Source organism: Rhinolophus sinicus, chromosome 17 (genome assembly GCF_057876585.1).
Source record: "Rhinolophus sinicus isolate RSI-liver-muscle chromosome 17, RSI-T2T, whole genome shotgun sequence".
NCBI lineage: Eukaryota > Metazoa > Chordata > Mammalia > Chiroptera > Rhinolophidae > Rhinolophus > Rhinolophus sinicus.
Genome location: NC_142517.1, coordinates 3,266,771 through 3,294,135, shown reverse-complemented (window position 1 = coordinate 3,294,135; position 27,365 = coordinate 3,266,771). Strand labels below are relative to the sequence as shown.

The 27,365-nt window shown below is 52.7% G+C and overlaps 2 protein-coding genes across 2 annotated transcripts in view; one reads left to right on the top strand and one right to left on the bottom strand.

Moving 5' to 3' along the window:
* The window catches only part of C2CD2 (C2 calcium dependent domain containing 2), a 49,491-nt gene extending 33,836 nt beyond the window's left edge, over positions 1 to 15,655 (bottom strand). Inside the window, exons 1-2 of the mRNA XM_019745721.3 lie at positions 14,999 to 15,655; positions 6,382 to 6,480 (exon numbers count right to left, since the gene is read on the bottom strand). Coding sequence (XP_019601280.1) covers positions 6,382 to 6,480; positions 14,999 to 15,271 — 372 coding nt within the window. The 5' untranslated portion in view covers positions 15,272 to 15,655. The remainder of the gene's footprint in view (positions 1 to 6,381; positions 6,481 to 14,998) is intronic.
* LOC109454773 (uncharacterized) lies at positions 15,478 to 21,851 on the top strand. Its single transcript, XM_088794039.1, has 4 exons — positions 15,478 to 15,944; positions 17,297 to 17,387; positions 17,938 to 18,099; positions 19,121 to 21,851. Exons 1-4 carry the CDS (start codon positions 15,478 to 15,480, stop codon positions 19,130 to 19,132), a joined length of 732 nt encoding a protein of 243 aa, XP_088650165.1. The 3' UTR covers positions 19,133 to 21,851.
* Positions 21,852 to 27,365: the final 5,514 nt, after the last annotated feature.

The following is a 27,365-nucleotide window of genomic DNA, read 5'->3' as shown; positions in this document are numbered from 1 at the left end:
ATTAAGTAGAAGTAAAGACCCTTCCCGAATCATTTGGCGTTCCCAATCAGATTTCTTTCCCAGCTCTGCAAGCTAGTCTCGCTCGCCTCTGTAAAGATTCCTTAAGAAAGCACGAATCTGATAGAAAGTACCATTTCTACTCTGGAACAGAGACTCAGTTTAAAAAGTAAAAATCCATTAGGGCGAAATATTATCAGAACATCTACTTGCCCATTCACTCACAACATATTGCTGAAGATGGATTTTTATACGGTGAACTGAGTGAACTGGGAGGGAAGATGGCAGCCAAGCCCAAGGAATGCTGGGCAGATGCTCTACGTAATGTGATGGAGGGGTGTGCCTTGGGCCCCACAGGCTCCGAAACCCCACCCCCAGCAACAGTACCCATCCCTTCTGTCGGGAGGCTTTAAAATGAACAATGAGGCTTCCAAGAGGTCCTATCATTATGTAATAGGGCTTAATACACACATTCTTTAGCTTCAAAATCTGTGAACGTGAAGTTCTTAGTCGACTCTCTGAATAAGGGAACACATGCAAGACATTTCCTTTCAGGTGAAGGGCAGGGAGGAATTGGGTCTTTTCCAGGCGGGCCCACCTGGGGCCAGGTCACTCTGTCACACCTACGCCAACGCCCAGGCTCTGGATTCAACATACAGATAAAACCACAGCTTGCCAGTGGATCCCTTCACCCTGTCTTCTCCGGGTGAAGCCAGGCTGCACAGTTCTGTACTCTGTAACCCAAACAAACAGGTGGCTGTCCCAGAAGGCCTTGCTCCCTTCAGGGCAGCCTCCACCCTGGGTCACAGAGGGTGGGGCCTCCCAGGAGGAATCCCTCTGCCTGGTCCTTGGTAAGCTCTGGTTCAAAACAATTTTACAACCTGTTAGCATTTCAGCATAAATACTAGGTTAATGAAGTACCTGGAATTTCAAGTTATGCAAAGGAAAAAAAAAAAAGTCAACAACCAAGCTTCCTACTTGCAACCAGAGACACAAACATGGAGCATTTTGAAATGGGCTACGCTTGCAAACCAAGGGGCGCACCAGGGTCTGGGAAGAGCAGAGGAGACCCCGGGAGCTCGCAGAGAATATCTCAGTATACAAACGTATGACCGACAGCCTTACGGAGGAGAAAACCCGTGCACACACCATGCCCAAGACACGCCTCGTGCTGCTGCAGGCGCCCCGACACACAATGCACGACAATTCTGGGGGAATTCCATGCAATCGCCCGAGTTCATATTGCTCTGGCTGTACGAAAGCAAAGGCTGCTTAGTGCCTTTCAGTTCTCTTTTTCTACCCTCGTTGTCTCTTTCATGCTGAGGGTGGGAGTAGGCGCTTAGGTGAAATAATAACAATACAAAACTAATAGTAACGGCACTGGGTCAGCGGTTGGAGCTCATCTCTGGGGTCCGACTGGGGTTCAAATCCAGCCTCTGCTACTTACCAGCTCTTGGTCACCTTGGCTGAGAGCCTTAGCCTCTCTTTGCCTCAGTTTCCTCCTCTATACAGTGGGCACGATACATGTTCAGGCAGAGGAGTGTCTGAACACCATGAGAATGGACTCGAGCCATGGCCCAGGGAGGGTCACACCTGGTAGCCTTGGCAGTGATAACGTGGCAGGTACTGCACAGGCTGGCGCCCTCCTAGCCCTGCCAGGGAGGAATGAGTACTTTACAGACAGAACCTGCAGCTCAGGAGACAAGGAAATGCCCCAAACAAGCCCAGATCCAACTAGTCACCATTTCTGGGCTTCCCAGCTCGGTCCCCATGATGGGTGGGTTATTACGTTTATCTAAAACTTCAACCGACAGTTGATCATTAATCAGAAGACTATTGATTTACAAACGGCACGGGAAACAGAGGTAAATAAGTTTTCACAGGACACCTGGCCTCACACCAAGAAAGCCAACATCGCTCCCAGCATTTTAATGGGTAGGCTGTCCAAATAAACGTTACACTCAGAGACACCCTGCTTCCTAAAAGAGGCGCACGGCTGTCTCAGAAAGCACCTCTCACAGCGCAAACCCCCAAACCCTGGTTCACGACGGAGGAGTTTCCATGCACTGAGCTCGTGGACCTCACGCCTACACTGTCACAGAGTCGCACGTGGGACTTCGGAGCCCAGGGAGGTGCTGGGAAGGGCTGTTGCTGCATCGTGTGGAGGAAGAGCTAGCTGGCAGGCCACTTGTGATATGGGTCACAGATTCTGGAGAGAGCCTCTCCCAGGATGTGAGGAAAGAGAATGTAGGTAGAAACTCACTGCTCTGTGCAAGAGCATAATTACAGTCTGACAGAAAAAAGAGTGCTCGCGCATGTCGACACTGGACTGGGAGGCAGGGAGCCCGCAGAGGAGTTTAAAGGTGACAGCTCCCACGCAGAGAGCCCCACCGGGAACGCCTGTGCCTCTCGGCACACCCGGGCCCTCCTGGCCCTGCCACCCGGCCTGGGTGCAGTGTGTGCCTGCACACAACAAGCCATGGTGACAGGGGCACCTTCTAAAAAGATGCCCTGCCAGGCAAGCCCAGTTCCATGCAGGGGAGAAGTCCCTCAGGAAAATGCCACCACCCCTGCAGGGCTGCAGCTGGTGATAAACAGATCCGGGGTCTTTGTCCCCAGTTGCTGGCACACAGCTCCCAGAGCCCTGGGACTCTCTCCAGGGGTAACAGTGTGTTTTGAGTGCTGGGAGCTGGGGGCCCCTAGATGGCTTCAGGAGGGGGGCTGGTCACCAGCAAGAGCACGACAGGACTAGAGGGCTGCCACATGGGACCCTAGTCCCTACCTCCTGGGCGGGGACAGGAGCCCGAGGTGAGTTCAATCCCAAGGCCAGTGACTTAACCAGTCATGCTCACGTAATGGAACCTCCATAAAAAACCCTCAACAATGGGGTTCTGAACTGGTCAGCATGAAACGGTGCTGGGAAGGTGCTGCCCCCAGAGCGGGACGGACGCCCTGTGCCCCCACCCCCTACCTGGCCATTCCTGAGTTATATTATAAACTGGTAATAGTCAGTGAACGGGTTTCCTGAGTTCTGTGGGCTGTTCTGGCCAATTATCGAGCCTGAGGAGGCATGGGGACCCCCGACTTAATAGCCGCTTGGTCAGAAGTATGGGTGGCCCAGACTTGGGACTGGCGCCTGGAGTGGGGATGGTCTTGTGACTTGAGTCCTGAACTGCGGGGTCTGGGCTTACTCCAGGGTAGTTAGTGTCTGAATAGAACTGAGTTCTCAAACACCCAGTTGGGCTCCAGAAAGTTGGAGAGCTGGTTGTTGGTGGAAGAAAAACCCACACTTGGGGTCAGAAGTGTTGTGAGTAAACACAGCTCCTCCAAAGCGGCAAGCTATGACTTCTGCACGTGTCACGGGTCCTGAAAGACAACTTCAGCTACTGGGGGCTCCTGTGCGAGGCCCAGTGTCTGTGCGGAGCACGGGCTGGGAGGGTGCTCATGGACCAGGTATTTGCAAAGGCGACCACTTTGGCCCACAGGGGTCTTCAGGGCACTGGCAGAGGGCACAAGGTTCTATTTCTTGGGGGCCTGCAAGGAGACTCAAAACCAAACACAAGTCAGGAAGATGCCCACAAGGGCAGCCCAGAGCCCCCATTCTCATCCAGGTGATCAAAGACGTGACCACACACCAGACCCGAGTCCGGGCAGGCTTGCCCGTCATTAGCTCAGATGCCAGGTGCATGTCCCTTGTTGGCGCTGAGTTAGAGAGATGAGACAGATACAACCTGATGCTATGGAGGGAACTTAGAAAGGGGAGGGTGATGGCCTTGAAATCATATGCCTGTGTTTATTCAAGAACATTTGTTTATGGGCCTCAGATTCCTTCTCAAGAATTATGCAGAGTAGAGAGAACACATGACGACGGATTCCATATACATTGTGGTTTAGATCCTAAAAGGACCGTATTGTCAGCATCCTGCCCAATATGGCAGTCGGAGAACAGCAGCTCCTGGAACAACAGTAAAGGGTCCTCATGCATCCTCACCTCCATTAAATGTACAGATGTAAAGGGACCTCCCGCTGGGGAAGCATTATGAGAGAAACTCTGATTAGTCAGGTTCAGTCCCTTTGCAAAAGGGCACCCTGAAATGTGCTGCGGCCGACCAAGGTGCTCGGCCAAGAGTGGAAAAGGCCGTGTACAGGATCCAAGCACCTGGGCGGGTCCCACTCCCGACTTCCCAGAAGCCAGGCACATCCCAGCAGGGCCCCGTGCTCACAGGCGTTACAGCGACACTCAACCCCACTGGACCCACTTTCCCACACTGCGCGGGGGCCAGGGGGGCCTGTCCACCCAGCTGGCCAGTGGCTCGAGGACAGCACTAGCCACAGCATGATGAGGCAGTGACAAGTTCTTATTTCCTCATCTGGCCAAGAAAACATAAAAGTCACGAGCTGTGAAGAAACTTAGAAAATAAAACGGGACGGTGTGTGGACTCTCCCACCTGCATGTGGTTGGCACAAAGCCTCTGAAGGAACAGTGGACAGCGGGCAGCGGTCCCACCCGGGGACCAGAGCAAGGAGGGCTCAGTGCCGGGACCCAAGGGCAGTCTTTATGACGAGAAAGTTTATACACTTCCATGTTGTCTGGCACTACTGCAATTGTATTAAAACAAACAGCTAAATCATCCACTTTCAAAGGCTGCTTCTCTGGCATTACATACCAAACTTTTAAACATGGTCTACGGCTATTTCCAGTCTCTGCTCCCTCCTCTACACCCCTGGGGCGCCCCCCTTCTCCTCTCCCACAGGGTCAGAAAACACCAAATGGACACTGTCACCACAAAGGGACGGTCCCTAGTATTTGCTCGTAATAGAGAGAGTTGCACCGGGAGGCTTGTCCCTCGCAGGGGCCACTCTAGGTCAGGCCTGCAGGGATCTGTGCGCCACCCCCTGGTCTGTGACACTCAGGCACTGGACCACCTGCTTGCAGAGCACCTTCCAGCTCTAAGGGCGGTGCTGGGCTCACATCCTGCGTTGTTGCCACTGGTTTCCTCCTGTAACCTCAGTATCTTCCAAAGAATTCCCCACACTTGTTCCATGATTATATGGAACTGTGCGACTGCAGGGTTGGCAAGGGGGTGAGGAAAGGGCAGAGTAAGCTGGAGCGGCATTTTGGGACCGGTTCTAGGATACTTGGTCAAGCTGAAGCATGTACACCTACCAATCTGTAATTCCATGCCTACCCTTGACACAGTCCCGTGCTTGTGCCTGAGGGGTTAGGACACAGTACACACGCAAGTCCACTGCAGCTCTGCTGTACTTGAGCGAGCGACAGAATAGCCTCCTGCTCCATCCACAGAGAACGGAGAAACAAGCTCTGGTGCGTCCAGAACCCTGAACGGTAGTTGAAGCAGATGACTAGAGCTATGTAAACCAACCGGGATGACTCTCAAAACTGTCAAGTCCTCTAAAGAGGAAGCTTGTGGGAAAATTGTACACACAAAACGATAAGCATTTTAAAGGCAAACAATACTCTAGCTGAGGCAGGGAGGGCGGGGCTGGCAACGCCCTGCTTCTCCACCTGGGGTCCCAAAGGGCTCCTTCCTTGCCATCTGCTAAATGGTATGCATTCAACTTAGTAATAAAGCATAGAGAGATATGAGGGTAAGACTTGTATTTAAAAGAAAGTTGTTTTAGGATTTTTTATAGAGACTTTCTATTTTAAAAAGTCATTCAAATTATTTATGGTATTTGACCAGCCTAATAAGTAATTTCAGCCTGTGAACTGTTAGCGACTATAAAATGAACTCTGCTTAATATCTAAGTGGCTCAAGGTGCATACACACAATAATAGCAACGTATATATTTTATTGAGATATAATTCACGTGCCATATAATTCACCCATTTAAATGGTAGAATTAAATGTTAAATGTTTTTAAAATATACTTTACAGAGTTGTGTAAACTCTCCCCACCGTCACTTTTAGAACATTCTCATCACCCCCAAAAGAAACCCTGTACCCATAGCAGCCACCGTCCATTTCCCCCTAAACGCCACTCCCACCCAGCCTGGCAACCACAAATCTACTTTCTGTCTCTATTGATTTATCTACTCTGGACGTTTCAGATATAAATAGAATCATCCATCTGTGTCCTTTGTATTTGGCGTCTTCCACTGAGCCTAACGTCGTCAAGGCTCATCCACATCGTAGCCTGCGTCAGAATTTTCTTCCTTTTTAAGGCTGAGTAATGCTCCATTACGTGGCTATACCACCTTTTGTTTACCTGTTCACCAGTTCATGGACCAGATTTCTTTTGTATGCAAGGTGTCTGCATTTTCAATAATTCTAAGGCTGAATCAACTCCCCCTCCCAGCAGCTTTAAATCTGCTTCCTTGGTAAGGAAAGGCCCATCACAGGCGACCACACCCCTGCTCACCTTCTCCTGGGCCGACCTGGCCACACTCGAGACCTGCTGCACGGCCAGCTCCAAGGGTGGCTGCAGTGGGTCCTCCTCGAAGGACAGGGGCAGTGGGCCCTGGAATGGAAAAGCACAGTGAGGGGAGGCACGCACAGCGGGGCCGCTGTAAAGCTCTGCAAATCTAAGAAAGTGTAATATGGCTTCTTTTAGTGAAATCTGCGCTTCTAAATGGCAGTGATGGTCAAGTATCAGTAAATTCACACGCCTGGGAACCAGCTCAGGCTGGATGGCGCTCGGGGCAGGACTCAGTACGAGAGAAGAGAAGGGTGGGAAATGGAGAAACGCAGGAAGGAAACCAAAGCTGTGTCCCTAAGGGCGGTGAGGGGTACTCAGAATGTAAAGAAGCCCAGTCTCTGTGGGGAGCTGCTCGTGCTGGCCTGTGGGTCTGGCCGAGTCCTCCCCTTCTTCTGGTGAAAGCCCTGTTTCTAGACAATCACCTCTCCCTGCTCCCTGGCTGCTGGCTGCCCACCCCCTTCTCCCACCCACTGAGCAATGGGTGCACAGGAACCCCAGGAGCCGGCTGCCTCTCCCGGAACTTGAGATTCCTTGTCTGGAAAGGAGCCAGCCTGGTGGCTGTGTCCAGGGAGCAGGTTCCCGAGGGCGTCCCTGCTCTGCAGACGTCTGCAGCTGCCGCCCCTGCCCCCCAAGGCCTCCTAGTTCAGGCTCATCCATCCCACTCCCCACCCCACCCCGACCCGCACCCTCTCAGGAATCTCCCCCGTGGCTTGTCAGCCTGTGTCCTTTTAGGTTCTTGCAATTAAAGTCTCCAAGTGAGTCAGGAGTGAGATCAAATTAGTATGCCCCAAGGCAGTCAGACTGATGTTTTATAAAAGAACAAATCAGGACCTGGATGGCAAAGCAGGTCTCGTCCTTTTTAAAGCAAATTTCCTTGAGAGGCCAAACACTCAAGCCAAGAATACGACCCTGGAACAAAACTCTTCTTAAAGGCTTCCTGACGGGCTATAGAAAGTATCACAGTCGGCGCGTTCTGAACAGACAGGTCAAGAAAAACGTGCACCCCACGGCTCCCACCTCTCCTCGCCTGTTTCAGACGCTGCCCGGGGTGCTGAGCCGGTTCCAACGGCACACAGGTTCGGGTAGAAAAGTGGAAAATGCTGCCCAAGGCATGAAAGCTCTTCTGGCAAGCACGGTGCACAGGAGCAGGCAATAACGTTATGGGGGCTGTTTAAGAATTCCCACTGACTCGAAATAAAGCTGAAAGGCACAGAACGTTTTCGTTTACACGCTTGTAACCTCACGCTGTTTTAGCAATGCCTAGCTCACTCCCAAAAACTCGGCAGGGGAGAATGAAATCTGCTCCTCAAGAGTGATGAAATGCTAGTTTCAGAACTGCTCCATGGCTGACAGTGGCTGTGATGTGACCTGCTGACCAGCAGCACACCATGAGCTTGGGGTGCCAAGGGGCCACGGACCGGGCGGCTGGCAGAGAACGCCCCCCGCACGGAGCCCAGTGCCAGGCAGGGAAGCGACCCACGGCAGGAGTGGTCACAGCTGTGGGACCGCGTGGCAAAACAACGCACCTTCTGTTCCAGCCTACAGAGACACCGCTGCCGTGAGCAGCCCGGATGCAGCCTCCTGCCCTGGGCACTGGAGGGTGCGGTCGGTGGCCTCTTACTTACAGCACCTTCTGGATTAAAAGCCTGAAAAGATTCTTCCAGGAAGTTAACATCAAGCGGTGGTCTCATATAGGAAGTTAACCAGTAAGTGAAAACGAGGACCCCTTTCCTATTGCCTGACGCGGAGCTCCCGGCCACCTGGCACCGGCAGGACACCAACCACAAACTCGCGTGTAGCCTGCACTGCCCCTGTGCAGACAGCCGCCACAGCAGACGCCACCCCGCCCAGAGTAAAGCCCGACTTGACAGCCATATGGGAAAGTGACATGCAGGAACTGCCAGGAAGCCACTGAAAAAGGAAAACCGTAAGGGGGCCTAGCCCTGCCAGACACTAAAACACACCATTGACCCAGTTCCAACTGCGTGGACCTGGCGCGTGAGCACGCAATGGGCCGGTGGACAGGAACAGGAAATCCCGCACAGACCCAACTACGCGTGCAAACTTAGCCTGGGACAAAGGCGCACCCCCAGGCCCCTGGGTAAAGATAGATTCTCTTTTTAATGAGGATGTCGGAGCAACCCAGGTGCAACACAAACACTAACAAACAGACTTAACTGCATCACCGATGAAAAACACAGCCAGCCTAAGACACTTTGGGAAAGAGTATCCTAACTGCACATAAATGCTGTAATCTAGGCAATAAATGTGTTTGTCACAGGGCAACAGGTTAGCAATTCAGAAACTACTCTGTGCATGTACAAGAAGTGACCAAACAAGTAAATACACTCCAGACAGTAAGTACCTGGGGCCTCCCTCCTGGGGGAGGACATTAAAAATATGGACAGAGGAAGGTAAAATGAACTCTGCGCTATTGACCTGGGGTCCAAGGTATCACTATAAACTTTATAGTCACGGCTTTGAAGATACAGACAGATAGACAGATAGGCAACACAGATGTGTGCATACGAGGGTCAGCATTCACATATGTATTTCCCAGCTCTGTCCACTAAAAGGGTCTAGACGTGAAGAGACCCTGGCAGTAAAGAGCACAACTGACACCCAGATCCTGATTTCTAAACAGTTTTCCAATAGAGGGAATCAGGGCTGTTTGGAGATATGGATGAATCCAGGGCTGGAAGAGGGGAAAATACAAGCTGAGGCGAGAACAAACATCTTATGGAGCCACCGAGGAAGAAGGGCTACCTGTCTGTCTGTCTATCTGTCTGTCTATCTAGCCATCTAAAATCTTGATGGAAGACCACAAAAGGCTACTACTGAAAGAGCTCCTCATGGCCAAAATGGGAACAATTTAAGCAACAAAATAAATAGCGATAATATTGGGATTTCAACCCATAGGATAAAATAAATGCCCACGAGTCCAGACTGATAAAAATAATCAACAAAATATCTAGGTGGAGAAGAAGTGGCAGCTCTTTCTTGCAGCCAATGAACAAATGCAGAAGGAGAGTGGAAAACAAAAAAGTCGTCATCAAGCAAACTCCCCAGAAATAACTTCTGCAGACTCATCACACGGATGGATATCAAAATCAGTGAGCCAAAGTGGAAGGAGTAACAGGATTTGTATAGTCTCAAAGTATCTCCCCAAATTATTTGTTAACTTCGGAGGGAATGATATAAGAGGAGACATAAAATAGAAACCAGCAGAAACCCCCTTAACCAAGGGATCAAGGCCAAGGTCCCCAGAACTAAGTTACACTGCCCTCATGAACCCTGGGATATAGTACATGGAAAGGGGCACATCTCTGCTGTGGTTTGTATAACCTCAGTCCAATCAAGGTCATGAAAAACAAAGAAAGAGTAGGAAACTGTTCCAGACTTTGGGAGACCAAGGAGAAGTAACAACTCAATGCCATGTGGTTGCTGAATGGGACCCTAGAACAAGAAAAGGAGAAAAGGACGCTGGTGGAACACAGGTGCAATGCAAACCAGGTCTTCAGTTTAGTTAAAGACCAATGCTAATGTTAATTTCTTAGACTGTTACAATGTTAACATCATTGGACTGTAAACTATATTATAGTAACATTGTGTCAATGTTAATTCCTTGGTTCTGATCATTGTGCTATGGTTAAGTGAGGCAGGGTGAGGAAGGTAAGAAACGCTGAATTATTTTTGCAACTTTTCTGTAAATCTAAAACCAGTGAAAAATAAAGTGATTTTTAAAAGAGATTTTACAAGAAAACAACCCACCTTTACTGACTTTATTTTCTAAATGCCTCACATAGATCTCATCTGGAATGGATTCTGTTTTCCGACTGAACCCAAAGTTATCCTCTGCTACAGATGAAGCACAGAGAGGTCAGGAGTTGCCCAAGGTCACACAGCCCCAGAACTTTCAGCATAAGTGGTGAGCACACAGCTCTTCCAGGCTCAAGAAGTCCCCTCCCAACTCAGCAACCCACAAGGGGCTGATGGGACTGGAAGTGAGCTTTGGCTGCGTTTTTAGTTAAAACTACGCCCACTCTTCCTTCCCCTGAATTCCTGTCTCTCTGGGAGAATGGGTGAGTGCAAAGAACAACCTGACCTAGGGCCTATTCCTGAGTTTTGGATTGACAATTTGCAAAGTCATCAGTGAGACTCCTTTAATGTTGATTCTTTAGAAATGAAAAACAAAGCACATTAAACAGCTTGTTTTGCCCAGGCCTGGCCGGTTCCCAAGCGGGGAAGGCCTGTGTCCAGACGGGGTACTACACATGGCACTGTTCTCCCACCCAGTGACAAGTTGCTAACAGGCCCTGCCATCCATCTCTGACCCCTCTCACCCACTCCTCCGCCCCACCCGGAGCGCTGCCTGCTCTGAGCCAGCCTTGTGCTGGGCACCCTGGTGGTCTGTGCCTGGACAGACAGGGCTCTGGCCCAGCTCACAATCCTGGGAGCTGATGCGGCACCAGTGACCACAAGATGCCAATGTGATTCAGGGCCAAGCACAGGCTGCAGGGTGGGGGTGGGGGTGGGGCAGCATCCTGGCAGAATGGGAGGATCGGGGACCTTTGTGTGAGACCTGAAAGGTTTACAGAAGTTAAATAAGGAGGAAGGTTAAATATGTTTGAGACAAAAGGAACGATCTGTGGGAAGGCCCCACACAGGAAGGAACCCTGAGTATTTGAGCAGAAGAAAGGACACCTGTTGGGGGGTCACAGTGAAGGGTGCAAGGAGGGGCCCCTACAGGCCCTTCTCCAAGGTCTCCAAGGTCGCCTTCCCATTCTTACCAACTGACTGCTTATTTGTGGCCACTGTCGCTGGTCAAGGAGTTTGGATTTGGGGGAGCACCACTCAAAGCTCGTTACACAGCAGGAAAACTTGTCACTTTGTTTACTTTTTAAATTGCAGAAGCTCATATACAAATCAGAGCTATTAAAAACATGTTCTAAGTTCACACAGCATCTTTTGGGTTTTTTTTATGAAGAACACAAATCGTCCTACACGGTCCTGCTCATTTCCATTGAGAACACCCTTCTGAAGAATCTCCGGGGCAGCTTCGGGGTGGCCCGCTGTGACAAACCCGGGACACGGCCCACCCTCTGGGACCAGTACTTGCCATGCATGGGCTGGGCCACATCGCCCTGGGGAGGGAAGAGCTGTCCACCCTCCCCCATCCCTGGTGGGGCCCAAGCCAGCCACAAGCGCCTGCCTGCCAGAGCCAGTGAGTGCTGTGGAAATGGCAGCCTGGAGCCTCCCGGGTGGGTGTGTGTGTGTGTGGGGGGGAACCATCACTGGGGTAAGTGACTGTAACTGTCAACGTAAGGCAGGGGGACTCCAGGGAAAAGCTCAACTGTTGCCTTTGGATAACAGGATAACAGTTCCCAGGCTAGCAGCGACTGACGCAGTTCTGGGACGTCCGTTTTCCATGACTGAACTGCAATCAGATCAACTGGAATCAGAGTGGAGAGTGTTGTTGGGTGAAGGGGACTCTGGTGTAGAGACAGATGTGCATCTGGTGGCTTTTCACTAGTGAGAAGCTAGCTTGGAGAACTTGTGAAACATACAGTATGCTCCCTCCCCCTGCCAACCTAAGCCTGAATTGGAGGGGGGCTGGCACGTGTATTTTTTAGAAGCTCTCTAGGCAATTTGCTGGTGCTTCCCAAACACCTGGCATCTACCGGGCTGACTGGCAGAGCAGCAAAGGTTTCCTCTCGTGTGTCTGCAACTCACCATCCTAATTTAAAAATAGTTTTGGAAGGGTCAGACTCACAGAGCCCCTCTGACACAGGGAACCTGCAGCGCCACGGTCAGGGGTCGTCCAGAGTCAAAGGAGACTCAGGAGTTACGGCTCAGTCCTCAGATTGCTCAGAAGTGAGTTCCACTGTTAGGGATGACATGTGAAACAATAGACCCTTTTAGCCTTTCTTGCTGAACCTCAGTTAAAGGGAACATGTGGGTCTCAAAGTGGAGTTTGATGTCCACAGGGAACGTGACTGCAGACGTGGACGGACCACAAAGACCCGGCCCACGGTCCAGGGCAACCCTGGCAAGTCTCTCCAGCTCATGGGCCTCAGTCTCCCTCTGGAGAAGGAAGAGGCTGTTAGAAGAGTTCGGGGTTCCTTTCCGTCTTAAAATACAAAGCCAGGATAAGACTTAGAGCGGGAGGAGTTACCGTCTCCACTGGAGAGAGAATTCCACCTTTCATGAAGACGCTGGATATGTTTAAGTTACTTCCAGGGAGTCTGCAACCCCTCAGTGACAGGCTGCGAAGCGGTCTCCTGGGCAGGGCAGAGATACCAGGCCAGGGCCAGGCAGGAGAAGCCACTAAGCTGTGGCTCTCGGGCCGAGAGCAGGCATGGAGTGTCAACCCTAATCCGGGATTAGTGGGAGGGCAAAGAGAAACTGCAGGGCTGGCAGCCGGTCAGGACGCCCACGGACGAAACACCAGCCTGCTCAGCCAGGCTGTCATCGGTGCTGCAACATGATGGCCCAGGACTGGGGAGGGGGTGTGACAAGTCAGTAGCAGGAGCTGAGTTCTCCAGATCCTATCTGCCTGCAAAACTTTGCATCTGAATTCAAATCAAGCAACACTTCCAGGCACTGGGAGAGCAGCAGCTGACACCACAGTCAGACCCAATCCACGTCCATGCAAAACTGGCTGGGAAGTCTTTGAGCTTGAGGCCCGCCATTATGGCCCCTTCCAGGCAGGAGTCTGGAGACACTGTGGTCCCCGAGTCTGCAGGGCCCGGTCAATAGCAGACAGAATAGAGAAAACACAAGCCAGAACTCTCCCCACCCCCCACCTCCCGCTCCAACAGAGCCAAGTGATTGGGTAAAAGGTTTCTTTCAAAACTAGTTGTTTCCTTCAGTGTTCTCAGCTTCACCTGACCTACCAGACATTCCAGAGAGGAATTTCCTCCTTTCTCCCTCCCTCAACACCCCAGGCACACGCGCAATCTGGAAGCACTGTGTCTAAGGGAATCCTGTTTTCGAAGCCAATCAAGAAATGTCAGGAAACAGGAAGAATGGGGTAAGCAGGGTTCTCCCAACTCCAGGAGGTAGGGTCATGCCTCCGCACCTGAGACTGTCAGGAGGCCCAGGGTTAAAAACCAAAAGGATTCTCCAGGTCCTCCACCCAACACTCCCTTGAATTTTAGGCAGAGCAGGGACAAGGCTCAAGCCCACTAATGCCTCCACCCTAAGTGGACTCAGCTTCAGAACCTGGTCTGTGATACCAGGTCAATCAGGGGTCAATGACAGTAGCTTGGTGGGGGAAACAAATCTGTGTTTGTTCCCATAAGGTCACATGGCTTTAGGGCTCCCACAAGAGATGGAGCGGGCGGGCGGGCGGGGGGGCTCCTCTGAACAGAAGACGTCCAGCTCTGGACAGCAGCGGCATAGATTCTAGGCACCAAGACAGATGGCAGTCACCTGACGCTGAAGCCTTTTGTCAGCCAAAAGGTACAGTTATTTTTTCAATAGTTCAGAACACGGTCTTTCAAGTTGTTAGATTTATGCTCATTTATACGCAAAGCTTTCTTGTTTTCTAAACCCATGGCCATGTGAGTCAAGGCCATGGCACAAGGACCAGGCAGAGGGCCCGCTCTGGAATATTTTGAAGGTTGATGGGTCCAGGCACGCACCATTCACTATTTCCAAGGCCAGTGGCCGTAGGCTTCTCCGCTGAGCTGCACACGCAAGTGCAGGACCGTGGAAGCAAGGAGTATGGCCAAAGGCTGGGAAGCACCTCCCCAAACAGACCAGGCCCTAAGCGCTCCTTCGGAATGCCCGGAAATGGTAGATGCCAGGAGCTTGTCATTAAACTAAGATGTCTTAAAAGTAAAAATAATTCACCACGTCACTGACCATGGAAGACACAAAAGCACAGAGTGTGCTGCCGCAGAGTTAGGCCATAAGCCCCTGAGCTTTGGGGTAGGAGGCAGCTGGGTTCCAATCCCAGCTGTGCAGCCTTAGGCTGTGTGACCTTGGGCGGGTTCCTTAACCTCTCCGTGCCTCATGGCCTCACGTGTAGTGTCAGGAGTTGTGAGGATTCAGAGACGATAAGCCACCAACACAGTGTCTGGCAAGTGGCTCGCCCTCAAAAAACGGTCACTCATTTTATATGCCAGGGAATGCAAACCTTTTGGAAAAACATTCTTGGTGAAACTCAGCTCTATAGCTGGAAGCATATTTGGGTCACAGTTATTCATATATCAGATGCAAAAGCAAAAAGTGTCCACTGGGAACCGGATCCACCTGGGACTCCAGGAAGGGCAGGTATGAGCTGGAAGTGGAATGGGCCCCCCTGACAAGTCTCCCCAACAGCCAGGACTCCGCACACCTGATGTGTGGGAATAGGTCTAACCGTTCTGTCTCGACTCCCCATCATGGATCGTCCGTTCTCCGGGGCCTTTTTCCTAACTTTCAAGGATGCCCTGCTGCGGGGAAGGTTCACTTGGGATCAGTCAGGGGCTGCGCGAGCGAGGCTGACGGGTCGCAGCTGGCTATCAGCCGCACCCGACCTGGCAGCTCCACCACCGCCCTCACAGAAACTTACCCCTTTCCGTCTGGCCTCCTGGTTCAGGGCGGCCACCCAGGCAGCCTGCCACTGGTTCCTCCAGCTGTTCAGCGTCAGGATCCAGGCGAGCAGCACGTCCGACTCGGGGCGCTGGTCCTTGCCAGGCTCCGCCGCCCGCCGCCGGGGCCGGGGTCGCGCCCTGGCCAGCGCCCACTGCGCCAGGTATAGGCCCACCGTGCCAAGGGCCACGACGAAGAGCGACACCAAGACCAGCCACTGGACCTCACCGAGCCACGAGCCCAGGCGGGACATGGTGATGGCGCATACCCGGCGCGCCTCGCCCCAACTTCCCAGGGCAGCCCGGGCGGGGCGCGGAGCCCGCGGCAGCGAGCTCAGGACATCAGCTCGCGGCCGTCCGGGGGGCGTGGAGGGGCGGCAGGCCGGATCCTAGCTGCTGGCGGCGCGGGCCCGGGCGCGGGGCCCAAGGCGGGGAGGCCCGGCGCGGCGAGCAGGAGGAAATGCCGGCCGGCGCGCGGCGGCCACCGCCCGGGACTGCGCCCCCAACCCCGCACACCTGGCAATGTGGACGCGGCGGCCGGCGTTCCGGACTCGGCGTCTGGGCAGGTCCCGGGGCCGCGGCCAGGCGCGTTTCCTCCTGCGCGCGCCGCCCGGGGCGTCCAGCCCGCGGCCCAGCAGTGGCCGGAGAGGCTGGGGCCGGGGGCGGGGCGGGGCCGGGTCCTAGGGGGCGGGGCCTGGGCCTCTGGCGCCCGGGCCGTCTCCGCCCCCTTAAAGGTCCTGCGCCCGCGACCCCTTGTGGGCCCCACCCCGCTCGCGGCTCGGGGCTCACGCCCCTCCACGTGCGCGCGCCGCAGGGCCCCTGCGATGACTTCCCGCGGGCCGCGGCGGCGCGGGGTCCCGACTGGGCGCGCCCAGCGCGGCTTCCTCCAGCGCTGATGTGCCCCCGGCGTGGCGACGCGACAGCGCGGTGCGCGGGACTTTCCAATTAGTCAGCCGGACCCCAGGGCTACTGTGGGTCTGGCTGGCTCGGCTTCCCTGTGCGAGTGTGCGTGCGTGTGCATGTGTGTGCACGCCTCTGTGTGCCTGTGCGTGTGGCAGCGTGATTTCTAGGATCACCATCCACCCTCCAGAAAGACGGTGTCTGGGTTTCACATACTTAGAAAGTCCCTAGAAATCCACGACTTGCACCCCAAAGCCAGGTGGGCCTAGAGACTCACCGTCTTCGTATGGATGTTATTTGTGAAGAAGTGTGTAGGCACGCGTGTGTGTGGCACGCCCCCTGTGCCCCTCGCCTTGCCGGCAGCCCCTATCCTTAGCTAGTGCCACAGTAACACTAGCTGGAGGGTCTCCAAGACCTAATGAAAGGCCTCAATCATAAAATAGTGATCCGCTGGTGTTCCGGCAGCTGTGTGAACAGCATTCGACCTCAGATTGGATGGGCTCCCATTTTGTTATCTGGCCAAAGTCTGCTGATGGGCCTGTCTGCTTGGTCATACGAGTGGGGCTTCCGACCTTGCCAACGCAGCAGACGGGTCCTCTCTCTGTCTGGTTCCCTCTCTGCCACTGCGCTGGGTAAAGAGAAGTCGTAGAACCGGGCTCAGGGGGAGTTTTCTAAGAAGATGGGCTAGTTTGGCAGATCTGCGATTAGGACCTAGACCTGCTTCACAGCCTTATTGACACCTATTATGCAAAATGCCTGGGAAGAGCAGAGCAAAGAGAACCACAGAGGCTGTGATGGATCTACCTGGACACCAAGTATTAAAGATGGGTGCCAGCTGGAAAGGGCGAGATGGGTGTAAGGCATGTTCAGAAGTGTGTGTGTGTGTGTGTGTGTGTGTGTGTGTGTACAAAGGCCCTGAGGCCTGCATGTAGCTCAGTACCCCCGAGGCAGAGAGTACAGGGGGATGGTGTGAGAGTTGGAGGGAGTCAGGCGTGGGGCAGGAGCAGCGCGTGAGTCATGGGTAGTAGACAGAGCCATGGAAAAGGAGAAGCAAGCTGTCTTAAGCACAGAGTGAAACAACGACATTTTATAATTTCACTCCCAGCAGCAGGTGGAAACTGGGATGGAAGGAAGTGAAGGGGCAGAGCTCAGCTAGATGGTGACCCTCAGGGTCCCTGAGAAGGGTAGACATTAGGCAGAGAGCACCGGCAGGAAGGCGGGATGGAGCCTCACAGGAGGTTCTTTCTTGCTGGGAGGCTGGAGGCCAGGAAATGAGGGTGCGTGAGTTGGAAACTGTGGGGCTGGAGCAGCAGGAGGTGGAAAAAGTTTACACCTGAGCGCCTGGATTTTTTTTTTTTTTTTTTTTTTTTTTTGAGAAGGAGGAAGGAATCGGGAGGCAGCTGGACTGAGAGCCCTTGTAGGGAACAGAACAGGAAGCTGGCAGGGAGCCGAAATCATCCAACTGCCCAGGTGAGCTGGGCAGGGAAGGAGGGGGGTGAACTAGCCCTTACTAGGTGGGTCTGATATTAGAAAGTGGAACTAGAATGGTCCTATCAGCTTTCTGCGAGTTACCTGGTCTTTAAACATGAGCTTGCCTTTCAGCCCACAGGCCCTTAACCGTTGGGGAAATGGCTCTCCTTTCCTCGGAAATCTCCTCTTACTTGGAGCAAACGTTAGTTACTTTTGATCTGTAGCCAGATCTGTGCGGTTGAATAATTCAAGTCCTGCTGGCCCCCTTGCCAGAATAACAGGGATAACTAGATACCTTGGGCTCACGTCTCCCTGTTCCAGCACCAGTCCATGTGCACACGTGTGCGTTGGCTGTGACCATGTTGGCAGTTACAACACGGCCTATCCCGTGTGACTGGTGGAACCAGTCTCATTCCTCACGGTCATGTCTCCGAGGCACCCCCCACCCCCATTTAGAATCTTGTAACAAACTGTGCATTGAATACCACCCCTGGTTCGGAATTTTTACAAAGGAATGTACAGATGCAGGTATTGAATTACTTCCATGTAGAGGCAAACATTGGGAGAGCAGGAACGACCCACGCTTACAGGAAAATGCAGTGGGCCAAAATGTGCAATAGCAACAGAGATATCTTGTGAGTCTACGAAAAAGACCAGGCTGCCTTCACTTCTGCTCCTGTGCGTGGAGGACAGCGGACAGCTCAGCTCTCCGGTAAGGGCAGCATTTTCCCCACACGTGGTGACATTCTTTGCCCCTGGCACGCTGTCCTCTCCTGCACCCCATATTCCTCCAACCCTTCATCCAGATTGCAGCTCTGCCCAGGGAGGACGCTGTGTGTCACCCACCAAACCTCCCACGGGGTGGGGTTCCATCCCACTCCTCTCTGCAGAGGTCGTTTGCTGGTTCTAATGCTCCTAGAAGGAAACCCCTGTGCTTTGAATCCTCCAACTAGCTTACGTGAGCTTTTGTGAGCAGATGGGGTGGAGGCCTGGGGGTCTGGACACTGGCCATTGTCCCCAAGAGGGGCTCTCACACCGTGGTGGTGGTGATGATGAAACCAGCTCACAGGGGCCCAAGGGAAACCATCTTCAGATCAACCTGGGGGGCCCACCAGAAGCAGCCACCTTCCTGGAATATTCCAGAAGGCATTGCTCTGAGCCTTGGACCCGCTGGGTCCCATGGGGGCAGGGAGGAAACGGCAGAAACTATGTATTCCAAATTCCTCCTCAGAATATTCTACAGTAACTGCTTGTGAGACCGGAGCACAGGATGCAGGAGGAAAGGCTCCATTGTTCTATTTTTTCTTTTAAAAATGTTTCTAAAACATACATCATGTAGACAGGCATTGCTTGCGGGGTGAGGTGATCTCCGCCCAGCCACCCAGTCCTGGTGCCTCATCGGTGCATGCAGGGTGGCGTATTTCAATGTCTTCTCTAACCCAGCCCAGGAGATTCCGTGATGATGTCTCATTTTAAAAATTAATAACTATGTCTAATGTCATCTATGCTTCATATCTAGCCAAGTTATGCTTATTAATACTAGAAATTAGTCATTACCATTGAGCTAGATATTCTTATGGGTTTTATAAAAATACTTTAAAAATTGGGATATATACATAAATACCTGTACAAAATTTTGTTAATTATCATGAGTTTCTAGGAGTGGAAAGGATGAGGTCCAGGAAATTTGCAGTTTGTCTCTGAGTTGGCGAACCTTCTTCTTTCCCCTGTAGCAGTTTGCATGACGGTGCTGGTGGTGCTGGTGGTGCTGGTGGTGCTGGTGGTGGTGGTGGTGAGAATGGCTCGAATTATCAAGTTATGCCTCCAATGCCCTGATGGACCTGAAGCCCAGGCCCCAGCGGGTCTGTGACGGGAGACCTGGGATGGACGACCTGTGAGTAGAAGTGGTCAGCTTCTTTCAGTGGCCCTGGAGAAAAGACATTCTGAGAATTCCCTCTTCGCAAAAATGCTTTTAAGATTTGGCTCCATGCCCTCAGCAGTGGGGTCTGTGGGGACATTTGACCCAATCTCCTTGGCTACAGTCATGCAGACTTAGTCATTTCCACCATCCGAGGCTCTGGGGTGCTTTGGGTCCATTTCCTGTTATGCCTGTTGGGCGAATCGGGAAGCCTGTAAACCCAATCAAAGGTCGCGGGTAGCCAGAGCCCCGCCCTCCACCAGAATGGGCCTCCTGCTCCATAGCGACCTCGGATGCTCCTTCTGGTCACTTGCGTGACTTATTGAGACACTGTTCATGGAGCCTTCCTGGGAACAAAGCAACCATCCTACATAGCTGCAGAAACTCCGAAAGCATCCGAAGAGCTGGGAGGAAGTTCCTGAGTCTGCTGACCAGGACACACGCCAGCTGACCCTGGCAGGAGCGACTATGATAGAGATAGAAGTCATGATCCAGCAAGCCCCTTCTTCCATCGCGTCACTGCAGGTCCCTGGGCTGGGTGTTCCCACAAGTGCACCCCCCATGGTGGGCAGCTGGCAGGTGGGCACCGCGGTCGTGGCTGTGTGTACCAGCAGACACACAGGAGGCGCTCCACTTGATGGGCTCACTTAATTTTCATGGCAACACTCAGAGGATGGCATCATCATTTTAAAAGTGAGGAAACTGAGTTCAGAGAGGCTGAGACACTTGTTCAAGGCCACACAGCAAGAAGTTTGACCCCAGGGGCCATTGACCAAAGCCCACGTTCATTCTATCAAGTTTTATAAAGCAAACAAATTCTACTAAAAAGAAAGGAATGTTAAAAGGAGGGAAGGAAGGGGTCCCTTTTCTCATGTCCTTGACCAAAGATCTGTCTAAAGAAGATGAATTCCCTTTTGTGTTCTGAAGTCCGGGAGACATGTAGTCTTTCAAACGCAGAGGAGAGGAAGTTCATTTAGAGTTCATTCGAGGGACTCGTGTGGAGCTTCTGCTGTGTCCCAAGCCTTTTCTGGGAAGATGCAGACGAGTCCCCCCAGTGCCTGCCGTGGAGATGGCCGGCCAAGGAGATGGTCATCCAGCAGGTGCCCCCGAGGAGGGCCCTCCAGGCTGCCTCCTCCCACCTAAGAGGGAACAGCCAACAGGATGTGCCTTCACCTCCCCCCACCCCCCAGGAGCCTGAGTCATGCCACACTGCAGGGAGGTGGCTGGGCAGGGTCACAGGCAGAGATGCCAGCTACTGCGGGCCAGCCGGCTTGCCAAGAGCCTGCCCTGGGCCACCCAATGACGCGGTCCTTGCAACTCTGCACCCATGCCAGGCCGGCGGAGGAATGTGACCCAGATGGCAGACTTCATCCCCACCAGGTGGCTCAGTTAGGCCTCCTAAGAATTGCCCAAGAGCAAGGAGGATTGGCAACTTTGTCTGTATCCCAGGGACCAACCTTATGAATGAAAACATTTAACCTTGTGTTTTCTATATGCTGAAAAAGTACTTTCAAGGAAGCGGTTACCCAAATTGTCTGTTTTCCCTGACTCAGAAGAATGCTGAGCTTGCACTTGTCCGGTGACATCTGAGCTCGCTCTGCCGGAGGGTCCGATGTGACCACCTGATAGAAGTCGTGGTCTGGGGGACTCCTCAGGTGGCAGTGGGAGCCTGGTGGAGAGCACCCTGAGGAAGAGAACGATGAAGGCACTGAAGACAGGTGCCCCACCCCCGCTTTTCCTGGGACTTTGCTGGGGCTGCATCAGAGGCTGCAGCTGGGGTGGTGGGGGGTGGGGGGGGCAGCCGTGGGGGCTTCTAGCTGGGGACTGACCCCTGGGCTGCACAAAGTGACGCTGTGCTGCTCCAAGGTTCTCAGAAGCTGCTGGATAGGCCTGTGCAGTCCCACTGACTCAGCCATTCCTGGTGCTGACTTCGGAATAACGTGGGGTCCATGTATGCTTCAGCTAGAGGAGGGCGTGCTCGTGCTGGTGGGCCAAGCTCTGAGAGCCGGAGGGAGAATCACGGGACCCCGGCAGGGCACATTCCGTGTAAGCAACATTTTGCCTGCCTTTTGGCCTAAAATTGTCCTTTGTGTTATGGGTTTGTTGTTGTTGTTGTTTAAGGCCTTGCTGGGCATAAGGATAGAATCAACTAAATATCTGGAGGGATATTTAGCCTCTTTCAGAGTTAAAGGAAACTACTGTTAAAGGGCTTTAAAAACAACCCAGCAGCACCTGTCTTCCTGCAAATCATTAAGGGGTTCTTTACAAATGATTGTTATCCATTCCAGGGACTCACCAAATCACCCAATAAGACAGAATGAACAGTTCTGCTGGTCCAGAAAATATCAAAGCCTGGAAACAACTGGTCTTGTGCTTAAAAGAGGAAACATGCATGCCTTCCGTTTGCCTAGAATGTAGCAAGAAGTCCTGTAATACGTAACTCACCAGGGGCAATGTGGCTCGAGGGTGGCAGAGCCAGATGTAGGCCCAGGTGTTCCCAGCAAGTCTGTACGATGTCCCTGTGAATAAAAGTGCAATTCTATGCATGAGGCGCATTTTTCACTGGTTCTGATGGAGTCATCATCTCTCCCCTCTGCTCAGGATGAGAGGTGTGACTGTACCTGTGAACACCTGAGGTCATCGCAGGCACTCGCTAGATGCATCATTTCCTGGCACAGTCCCTTCCAGAAGCTCAGCCAGCTCCCTCTCAGGGAGCCCCCTCTGAGCCCACAGTGGGGGACAGCAGAGCAGGGGGACACCACCTGGGACCCCAGGTTTCCTTCCCCGTCCAGTCCATTGGTTCTCCTTGAGTCAAGGGGTCACATAGATGAAGCCAGGAACTCTGAGGAGGGAAGCAGCCCAGACCCTCACCCTCCAGGCTTTACCCCAGATGACAGCAAGAAGGTAACTGGTGGGTCCCAGGGGAGGAAAGGGTCCCTCTTAACCCCTCCCTTGCTGTTTGTGTGAGCATATTATGGTCAGGCCTCATGTGCGTTTGAAATGCATGTGTTGTTTTAAGGCCATACTTCTGTGTCCAGCAAGAGGGGGACAAAGTACCTTGGGAACTGCCCTGCCCCCACACTTCTAGGAATACAGCAGAGAACACACCAGCAGCCTTTCCAATGCACAGCCAAGCTTCACTGACACGGGGTCTCAGGGTGTCCCCACAGGAAAAGGAAAGAAGAAGACCAGGTGATTTCCGGGGTACCTGCCCCCCTTACTCTGGGGCAGGAAGGGATAGCTTGGTGTCCTTGGTTACCAAGGAGCAGAAGCCACGTTTCAGGCCATGGAGATCAGATGAGTGGGGAGAGGGTGGAAGTGAGACTGTTACGTTGAACAGACCCTTCGAAGGGAAACCAGGAAATGAATGTGCGAGGAATAACGGGTGACATCAGGGAAACTGGTCTGCATTTACACCAACTGCATGATCTCAGAAATGCGTGCAAACATTCAGAAAAGGGGGTGTCGGGCTGGGGACACTCAGGGCCCCCACAGAAACCCCTCCGCCTGGCAATGTTGTTTGTGACCCCAAAGACCTCTCGGCTGAACTGCTTCATGGAACAGAATCCAAGATACAGAATCCCCAGGAAAGTCACCAGCTGAGACCACAGAGCATTTTACTCAATTCAATCGACCTTAAACTAACCAGTAGGTAAAAACTTTAAAGGGGATTGAAAATGTAAAGGGAAGTGAGATACGGCCACCTTTTGATCTCAGCCCTCAGGATAATGCGGGGAAGTGGGTAAAACAGGTGGTTCTTATCCCTGTTTCGCGGTAGGAAGCGCAAGTCCAGAGAATCCCGGAACGTATGGAGGCCCAACGATTGTTCCCAACACAGCTAAGGGGCCACAAGTGCTCGCTCCTCAAATAACCCCCTTCCTAGCTGAGAACAGACTTGTCGAGACAGGTGACCACAGAGTGGCCAAGCCTTGGTCCGCGCGCGTGTTTCTCAGATGTCAGTTCATGACGTACGTACGCCTTTGGGAATCATTCGCTGGTTAGGCCCCAGCTGTTGGAAAGGGCTGGGTGGCATTATTTGCTTCAATAATAAAACCATACATATTCATTTTTAAAAAATCATCAAAGCTGCTCTGAGGTAAGAAATAAAAAGTGCCCGGGCCCCACCGTGGGCCCCACCAGGCAGCTCCTGAGGGCAGAATCGGTTGTTCACAGCCCTTTATTCAAGTGCAGTGACCCAACTCACTTGGGGAGGAAATGGTCTTTTTAAAATTACTTGTCTGTTTAAAAAAAAATTGATCTACAAAGTGGTGCAAAATTGAAGGAACAGGAGAAAGATGTTGTCTGTCTACGTGCCGTTCCGTTGTTGCCACAGGTGTGTTTAATGTGGAAATGTGCCCTTCTGAGGGGCAGGCGGTGGTGGGTTGTCCTGCTCTGTGTGCCGTGTCCCCAAGGCCTCCTGCCCGCGTCCCACCCACGTCCACCTATTCGCAGCTGCAGGGTGGGTGTCCCGGACACTGCGGCTTCGAGGGCTGGGGCCACTGTGGACAGAGAAAGGGCTTCCTCTCTCTCTCCGTCTCGTCTCCACAAGGGTTCCCTCTGTGAGGTCCAGATAAATGACGTGAGCAACCGGAGTTCCTCTCTCCCAACCATGTAGAGAATACACATGGGAGAGCCTTCCTGTGCTGGGTTTATAAGATTTGAAGATTCTAGAGAGAGGAAGTGACACAGGGAACATTCTTTTAGGATGGGAAAGCTGGGCCAATCAGTGCCGAGAGTGACAAATGAGTGTCACAGACCGGTGGCCGCCCGAGGAGGCCATTAGAGGAGCTGTCCTGTGTGCGTGGCCAAGGGCAGACCTGCTACTCTTATTGGTCCACCCGTCATATTTCATGAGCTCTGTCCTGAGAAGCTGAGGGAGCCAGACGTGGTGGCAGCTGCCTCCTGTCCTTTGTCCTGCAGCCTGGGACCAGCCCAGAGACCATAGCTTCCATTTCTACCAAACGTCCAGGACAGGCAAACCCACAGCAAGCAGGTGAGCGGCTGCCGGGGGTGGGGGTAACTGCTGATGGGGACAGCATTGCTTTGCAGGGTGATGAAAATATTCTGGAACTGGACGGTGGTGATGGCCACACAACATTTTGAGGGCACTAAAGGTCACTGAATTGCACACTTTAAAATGGTTCAAATGGTCAACTTTATGGTATGTGTATTCTACCACAACTTAAAAAAAGAGATTGGCTGATGATTTAACAAATGTTGGGAGGAATTTCTCTCAGTTAATTTTAATCATGTACCTTCAGCTTTTAATAAGGTCCCATATAAAGATGATTCATTTGAAAAACATTTTTGGTCCTTTAAAAACACAGAAGACTTTGTTTTTCACCCAGGACCCTTCAGTTAAGTCTGCAGTGGCTTCCCCCTTTGCTGTCCGCTCAGGTCCGTCTCCCTGTTTAACCTAAGATGTGACTGAGTTAGGCCACCGCGGCCATTTCCCCAGCTGCCGCTTGCCTCAGAGGGAAGTCCAACAACTGTCCATCTCAAGGGCCTGCTCCCCAGTGGTTTCAGTTCAGTTCTTAGGTTTTTAACTGTTCTGCTCTATATTTAGTATACTTTGCTCATGTCCTTTATAAGAAGCGATCCACAACTAGAGGTTCAGAAAAAGAAGCAAACTTGAAAACCAAAGCATCTGGGTTATTATGAAAAATAAAATTCAGGTAGGAGCAGACATTTGCCGATGAAGGGGTTGCCTGGGACCTCCTAGCTTTGCACACATTGTCCTAGAGCCTCAGGGATGCTGAATGTTCTCTTGTCACCCCAGGAGAGGAGGGAAACCATGGAATGCTGGCTGGGGGTCAGAGGACAATGCTATGACAAAGGTCTTCAAAGTAAAACTGCGTGGAAGTCATTTTTGTTTCACATATTCATATTTCCAGGTTTTTAAAGGAAAAAAGAAAAGTCCATGTTTGCTCTCCTTTCTCTTTAGTCAGCATCTGACCCCCCACACCTACTGCATTCACATCGTCTTCTCGCCCCTTCGAGCTGCCACCCCAGCCGTCCTCCCGACTTCCACCAGCACCGTGTTCCCCACACATTTTTGGAAGTGGTTCTTAACGCCCTGACACAGACGGGTCAGTGGGATTCTAGCGTCTCCGTTCACCGACCCTAACTTCCGACCCAGTGCCTAAGTAGTTCTTGCAGAGATCTTGGTTTTCCTGCGCCCACTAAGGGTTTTTTCTGTTTAATTTTGGCTTTGCCCACTATCTAGTCGCTATTCTTCCAGCTTTGATTTTGTCTGTACATCTGCTCGACAGCAGCACGGCTTCCAAGGCTTCGTTCCAGAAGTGGGTGTCAGCGCTGGCGGCGGCACGGCAGCAGTGGACACTCGCCAGCCGCGGCCTGGGTCCTCGGCCTCCTGCTGGAGGCTGGTCTCCAAGCGGCCATGGCGATTACCTGGATTATTTCTTGGGTTATCGTTCTGACAACCAGACACAATGAAAATGAGGCTGTTTTCATTCATTCGTTCATTCCTTCCTTCATTCCTTTGTTCAGCATCCCTTGGGCTCACAGCCGGCTGCCGGCTCTGTGCCACGTGCTGCTGTCCCCGCCCTGGACCACGCCTGAAGAGTCGCATCCCTGCCTCGTGTCAGGTGACTCGGGCCCCACCTCCTGTCCTCCTGACCTGCTTCTCACCTCAGCCCCGCTCTGGCACCAGCTGTGCCCAGGTGGAGCCTGGTAGCACTTTGTCTCAGCGGCACCAGGCATCTCTGCCCTGGGTTTCTCTGTTGCCTCTGCCTGGGACTGCCACAACCATTCTGGAACATATGGAAATCTTGAAATGACAGACCGTCAACATGCCCTGGGACAAGCCTTGGCCAGTGGTGACAGGAGGTGGAGGGCAAGCACTCCCTTTGGTGTCTCCCTGCTCAGAGGCACACCCCGCCCCACCTGACTGTCCGCAGAGGGTCCCAGCAGGAGGAGGCCCCCAGTACACAATACCTCCTTGCTGGGTGGCCCCTTCTGCCCTGTCTTGCTCTTCCCAGCTCCCACCTGCTCCCTGGATCACTTTCCCAAATAAATCAGCAGGGAGCAAATTCTTGTTCCTTGCGGAGACCTGGCTAAAGCCTACACAAGGGGCTCACAATCTAGTAGGATGGACAAAGGTACCCCAAGCCATCAGTTACCAAGCAATGTGGTAAGGGTTAACGGGAGCCACTTCACAAAGTGTGGGGGCACAGAGAAAGACAGCCCCGACTCTGTTACGGGGCAGTTGTGGGCCAGGGAAAGGTTGACCTGGGTCTTAAGTGTAAGTAGCAACAAACAAAGTTGAAGAGGAAGTGAGGGTGGGAGGGACAGCCAGTCTAGATGGCGTGTTCAAAGGCCAGGAAATGAGAGCAGGCTGTGCTCGGAGGTTCTGCGTACATCTGGTGAGATATTCACGTGTCTGGTGGGGCCTGATTGAATGAGTTCGCACATGAAGGCAGAGCCTCATCAAAGTGACTTGTAAAGAGTCTGGTTTTATCCGAAGGGGAACTAACTATCCAAGGACTGGGCACAGAAGCGGCTCCGTCACATTTGTTTATCACTAGAGCTTCACTATTTAGAGTGGTTTGGTACCAGTGGCTTCAGCACCACCTGGGAGCTTGTTAGAAATGCCCCAGGCCTGTGGAATCAAAACCTGTGTTTTAACAAGAGCCTGGGGAATCTCAGGGCACGTTAAAATGTGAAAAGTCCTGTCCCAGGACACTTTGCAGTGGATGCTTCTGACTGGCGTAGGGATGGGCGTGGGGATGGGCCTGGGGGTGGAGGTGGGGCATTGCCATGAGACATGAGGAGGTGGAGGGCTCACTGGCACCTGCTAAGGAATCTGGCAGAGTGAGACAGGAAGGAACCGGGACACCTGGTAGGGCTCACCCATGGGTGAGGTGACATACTTCATGGAAATGTAGGGTGAGAGCAGCTTGGAGGGCGGGTGGATGGAATTCTGCGGGGGGAGGAGACATCTGCAGCGCCCAGCTGCCGTCTGGACTGCAGAAACCACAGGTGTGGGCTGGCAGCTCATCGGAGTCAGCTGCCACTGAGGGGTCTGTGCTGTTTTTTAA

Bases quoted from the DNA above. Each gene is read 5' to 3' on its own strand.
- LOC109454773 (XM_088794039.1), top strand. From the start codon at position 15,478: ATGCCGGCCGGCGCGCGGCGGCCACCGCCCGGGACTGCGCCCCCAACC. The intron at 15,945-17,296 runs GTGCGCGGGACT...TTTTTTGAGAAG, and splicing joins CGTGGCGACGCGACAGCGCG to GAGGAAGGAATCGGGAGGCA. The intron at 17,388-17,937 runs GTGAGCTGGGCA...ACTTCCATGTAG, and splicing joins GAAATCATCCAACTGCCCAG to AGGCAAACATTGGGAGAGCA.